Source organism: Habropoda laboriosa, unplaced genomic scaffold, assembly GCF_001263275.1.
Source record: "Habropoda laboriosa isolate 0110345459 unplaced genomic scaffold, ASM126327v1 scaffold198, whole genome shotgun sequence".
NCBI classification, from domain to species: domain Eukaryota; kingdom Metazoa; phylum Arthropoda; class Insecta; order Hymenoptera; family Apidae; genus Habropoda; species Habropoda laboriosa.
In genome coordinates this window covers 57,487-62,484 of record NW_017100297.1, presented here as the reverse complement: position 1 = coordinate 62,484, position 4,998 = coordinate 57,487, and the positions used below count along the sequence as shown (strand labels likewise).

The 4,998-nt window shown below is 38.6% G+C and overlaps 1 protein-coding gene across 1 annotated transcript in view; it reads right to left on the bottom strand.

Moving 5' to 3' along the window:
* Window positions 1-2,363: 2,363 nt before the first annotated feature.
* The window catches only part of LOC108573922 (probable cytochrome P450 6a17), a gene marked incomplete at its 3' end in the record, with an annotated part of 4,208 nt that continues 1,573 nt past the window's right edge, over window positions 2,364-4,998 (bottom strand). The window contains 3 exon segments of the mRNA XM_017936413.1: window positions 2,364-2,585; window positions 4,688-4,810; window positions 4,877-4,997. Coding sequence (XP_017791902.1) covers window positions 2,364-2,585; window positions 4,688-4,810; window positions 4,877-4,997 — 466 coding nt within the window.

Genomic DNA, 4,998 nt, shown 5'->3' with positions numbered 1-4,998 from the left:
AAGGTGGAGGTGGTAGTTTTGGAAAGTTCGGAATTTGGGAAGGGCTTAATTTATGGCGGAGGTCCTTGAGGCCCACGGACTAGCTAATCCTCGTGTTTTTGACGAATTGTAAGTCACATACGTTCAAGTGGGTCTGAGAATTCGGAAAGGAAATAATAGTGATATTTGCCAGAACTCTTAGATGGGAAAGTTTTGGTGTATCTAACGGATCATTTAAAATTAATTATTCACAAAACATCAATTCAAAAGATTGAAGTGATCTAGTAGAGTACTGTATAATACGTACAATCTTCATCAAATCTGAATAGAATTTGCAATTTGAAGTGATGAAAAATCGATGGTTAAGATATTGAGAACCAAATATTGATTTATCATATATAAAAAATGGTCATTTTTACTATCTTTCATAATAATGATCGATTAGCTGTCAGAACATATTTCTGACGTGTTAGGATGCCGAAAACAATACACTGGCTGTAACATACAAGTAAAGTCAAATATAGTAGAGTTCAAAATTCCGAAACGTTTCCCCATACAGAACAAACATATACCTTACGTAATGTGCCCCTCGAGGTGATCAAGTTAGCTGAGACACTCTGTATATAGGTTTCTGTAAGCAAATAGAACACGGGAGTGATAGGTAAAGATGGTGATCGATTGATCAAACAAGTAATCGTGGGCGGTTATGAGCTGAGAACTGTATTTAGACTCAACAGAGCGACGGCTCGTACAACAATGTCCTTCGACAGAATTCCTCGTCAAGAGGACACCCTTGGCGATATGGCCTTCCTTAGCCTTCCCACGAGGCAGAGCTCTCCTTAAGAGGCGGAAGCGAAAAGAAGGCATATGGCCCACTCGAGCGTTCGTTCATTTAGACTTTTCTAACATTTCAAATAATAAATTGCACCTTAACATCTTGACTGCCACGTTGCTCACCTATGACCGGGCTACGGTGGTCATCAGTGACCGGAGGACTCAGAATGTTTAGAGTAATTAAAATAAAATGAATATCGTCAACTAAAAATTTCGAACTTCATAGCTAACTAGACGTTATTTTGAATTAAAAAGAAAAATAATAATAATGAAGTATAGGGCGTCTGGGAAAATAATGTGTTCTTCCGTCAAAGGGTCACTTCTGACTCTGTCCTCGTCCCGAGCCGTCACCCTTTTATTGTTTTACACATCACATATATACATTCCCTGGGCAAACAAACGCGGATCGGTCGCGATGCGGAAATAAACGCGGATCGGTTGCGATAGGTGTTAGGTGCACCCGTACCAGAGCGCACATGCACCCTACAAAAGGATAATAAGCATAATATAATACTATGCTTAGAATAATGAAAATTGTCTTCTGGCCCCCTGAGCAAAACATGTAAATCTGGCGTGGCAGTCAACGTGTTAAAGATTGATGTTTTGCTTTAAATCTATGAATTTTTCTTTTTTTTTATAATCTGAGTAAGTGCTACTATCGTAAATGATATTCAGCACAGATTGTGAATCTCTTTGGCGTGAGTACACCCTGTGGTGTATCACTATGGCATTACATATTCAGCTTATGTCACTAAATCTATATGGTAGCCGTAAAAAGTGGTGTCTCTTTAATCTTTCCCGTTCTTCTGCAATGTCTGATAATTTTGTGGTTAAGTTTTCTTTGATAACAATAGCCTATTCAAGTCAAAGGGCAAATCTGGTTTATTACCTGATGGTCGCGGAAATTCTCCACTTCTGCGGGCCACATGGTGAACCGGTACTTGCCTCTGCGCGTTCAGTAACGGTAAACATGCTATAAACCCGTAAAGTCGACGTTTCGGCAAGATCACCACGCGGGGCTGACACCCCCGTTTGGGACCGCCTCTTCCTCTCCGCCTACACCCCCACTCTGCGGACCACGGGGGAGTGCACGAGGGCCTAGGAGGGCGGCTCTAGGGGGTGAAAGGCCGGTGATTTGCCAACAAGGTTAACTCCCCATTTTGACGAAATCATACATATACAGCAAATTCACGACATTCGAGAGATTGAAAAAGGTCTACGTAGAAACACTCGACACTATCTTGAGCGCGCTAGTCCGCAATATTCGATATTTTTAAGCCACAAGTGCAGTCCATTCCGCAATAATCGACATTACAAATAAAGTGCGATTACCATCACGACAATAAGTAGTTGGCACACACACGTGCAATAATTTCCAACGCCAACGCGACCTTCCAACCATCAAGAAGCGCGGGAAGTTGCTTTATCAGTTTATTTTCTGATTTTAAATAGCGGAACTTATTTGTTGACGTTTAGCGTGTTCCTATCCAATTAGATATAATAATACTAACAGATGGCAGAGTTTTACTTCAGTATTGTTATGTATATACCTTTCATTACTTTGTCCATGTACTTCATTTCCTTGATTTGCTCGTACGTTATTATTCTTCCATGTTTCTCAACACTTTCTCTAATTTCTTCCCGTAACTTATCCTGTATTCCTTGATTTTGAGCTGATTCGTAAAGAGCGTGAGCCATTGCCGACGAGGATGTTTTAAATCCAGCCACAAAGAAGACGAATGCTTGTGAAGTTAGTAACGCGTCTGTCATTTCTGTGAAATGCAATCAACTTCGATTACAAAAATTAATAATCACTAACGATGTGTGCATAATAAAATACATATTCCTTTTGCTTCGATAATAAAAAGTTATCAATTGCTATCACAAGTAAAAAATTTTCGTTAGTGTTGAGAATTTATTCAGTATATTAAATAACGTGGTTTGGTAAGTAACAATGAGTTACCAAATGTGTATTAATTAGTGAAGCACAATAATTGAAGTAAGCTACGTATACATATAATAAAATTTTGTTTTAACTATGTACATAGTATATCCTTAAAAGGTACTTCTCAAAAGATTGAATGCAAGACGTCTCATGCTCTTGTTTACATTTTAAATCATTTACTTTGACGTTATTACGTTCAAATGATCTCGTTAAATCTTCTATCTACAACTATTTTGTGTGCTTCAATCTTTTAATTTAAACAAATGTTTTTTCGTGCGATCTTAATTTTGCGATCCAAATTAACCTTTTTGCAGATCATATTCACCTTTTTGCAAATCAAATTCATCATTCATCGTTTCACCATTTTGACTGATCCTTCAAAGCATGAACATTTAGTAGATGTTATTAATCATTCTGTTGCAACTATCACTCCTACAGATTGTCATAATTATTATATGAATATGTATATAAAACTATCCCGCGCAGCGGCAGGCAAACCGTTATGGATGAGTTTACATATGTTTATGCATATAAGTACTCTTAACGTTAAGTAAGTATTTATTTATTTATGTATTTATTTTTACAGGAAGATTTCCCATTAGATTACACAAGAATAAGTAAACACTACAAGTAATACAAGAAATACTAACGCACGTAAATTCAAAATGAGAAACTTGCAAGACTGTCAATATGTGTTATGAACGAGTGGATAGAAATATTTAAAAAATTTAAATGCCGTGTGTACTGGTTCGTAATTTCACAAATTCGGTGTATAGGGTCCGTGTTCGAAAAGTTTGATGAGTATCTCTGAGGCAAGTCTAAGCAGTCTAATTGGTGTATAAAAATGTATTAATTGCAACAGCTGAGAACAGCGAATAGTACCATTAATAACCTTAAAAAGAAGCAAAATATCAGAAAATATCCTACGGATATCCAGAGATTTTAAGGTTTAGCCTATTCAAAATATAGAAATAATTATGATCAGTGGTACTTTATGTTATATTTATATCATCTTATGTTATTGTTTGTTTAAGTATTATTACATACATTCAATAAAATTTTGATTTCAGAATAATAACTTTACATCGGATTTTATTTTTATTACAATGGTTTGTTAGAACGACCGAATCATGGTATCAATTAGTCACTTTTCGAGTGCTAGCTCGCATGACCGCCCTTCAGCATTGGTGAGCTCAATGCTGGAGGGGAGAGACCAGTGGTGTACCGCGGCCTCCTTCTGCAATATAACTGTCTCGCAGAAGGAGGCCGCAGAGAGGGTGCGCAAGGTGAACGACCCATAGAGGCTGGCCGCCGGAGGGGCGGGCGCTAGTCCAGCCCACCGGGTGGACCACCTCCACTGTTATGATAGTGGGGGCGCCGCCGCCACCAAAGAGGTAGCGCAGGTCTCCTGTCCCCCTATAAAGGTGCTCTTGCACGCGGTCCCCTGGACGGGGCGGTACTCCGCCGGTGTTAGGAGGACAAGGGAGGGGCCGGTCTGAGCCCCTCCCTTCGGTTGGGCCGGGAGGTGGCCGAAAGAAATTTGAAAATGATTCTCTAGCCCTTCTCAGCATGCCCGACGAGGGTAACCATAAAGGTTTTACTGGGTAAGAATCCCACACAATGGGGTGCCTATGCAAGATTTCCCCCATGTAAAAAAAAAAGAAAAACTGTATTATTATTACATTGTATTATTTCACTTTTGAGTCACCCACAAGGTGAATTTGATTTACAAAAGGGTGAATTTGATCTGTGAAAGAGTGAATTCGATTTCCAGTAGGGTGAATTTAATTTGCAACGAGGTGAATATGATCCGCAAAAGGGTTAACTTGGAGTGCAAAACCTGTATTTAACTGTGTAATAAATATTTCGATTACGAAGAATATCATTTTTCCTGAAATTAACTGCTCAATTTCAAACTATGTACTCGACCAACATTTTCTATTTTCCCTGAGTGTTGTTTAAGTTCTATTAGCCTGTCGATGAAATCATGTCTAATTATGTTATTCTCCTTTCTATAATTTATTGTATCTTTGACCACGTTTCTAAAAAAGTCTTAGACATGTTTTTGTTGCATAAGGTGACCAAACATTCCATAGACAGATGGTACAAATTGTCTACAGATATCTCTGATTAGTTGTTGATAGGTAGGCGTAAACACTTTTTTGCCCATTCGACGAAATTCGCTTTCTTTGTCCGAGAGAGCACTCATGTCAATTTCGAAGACGCAGTTACCGATCACA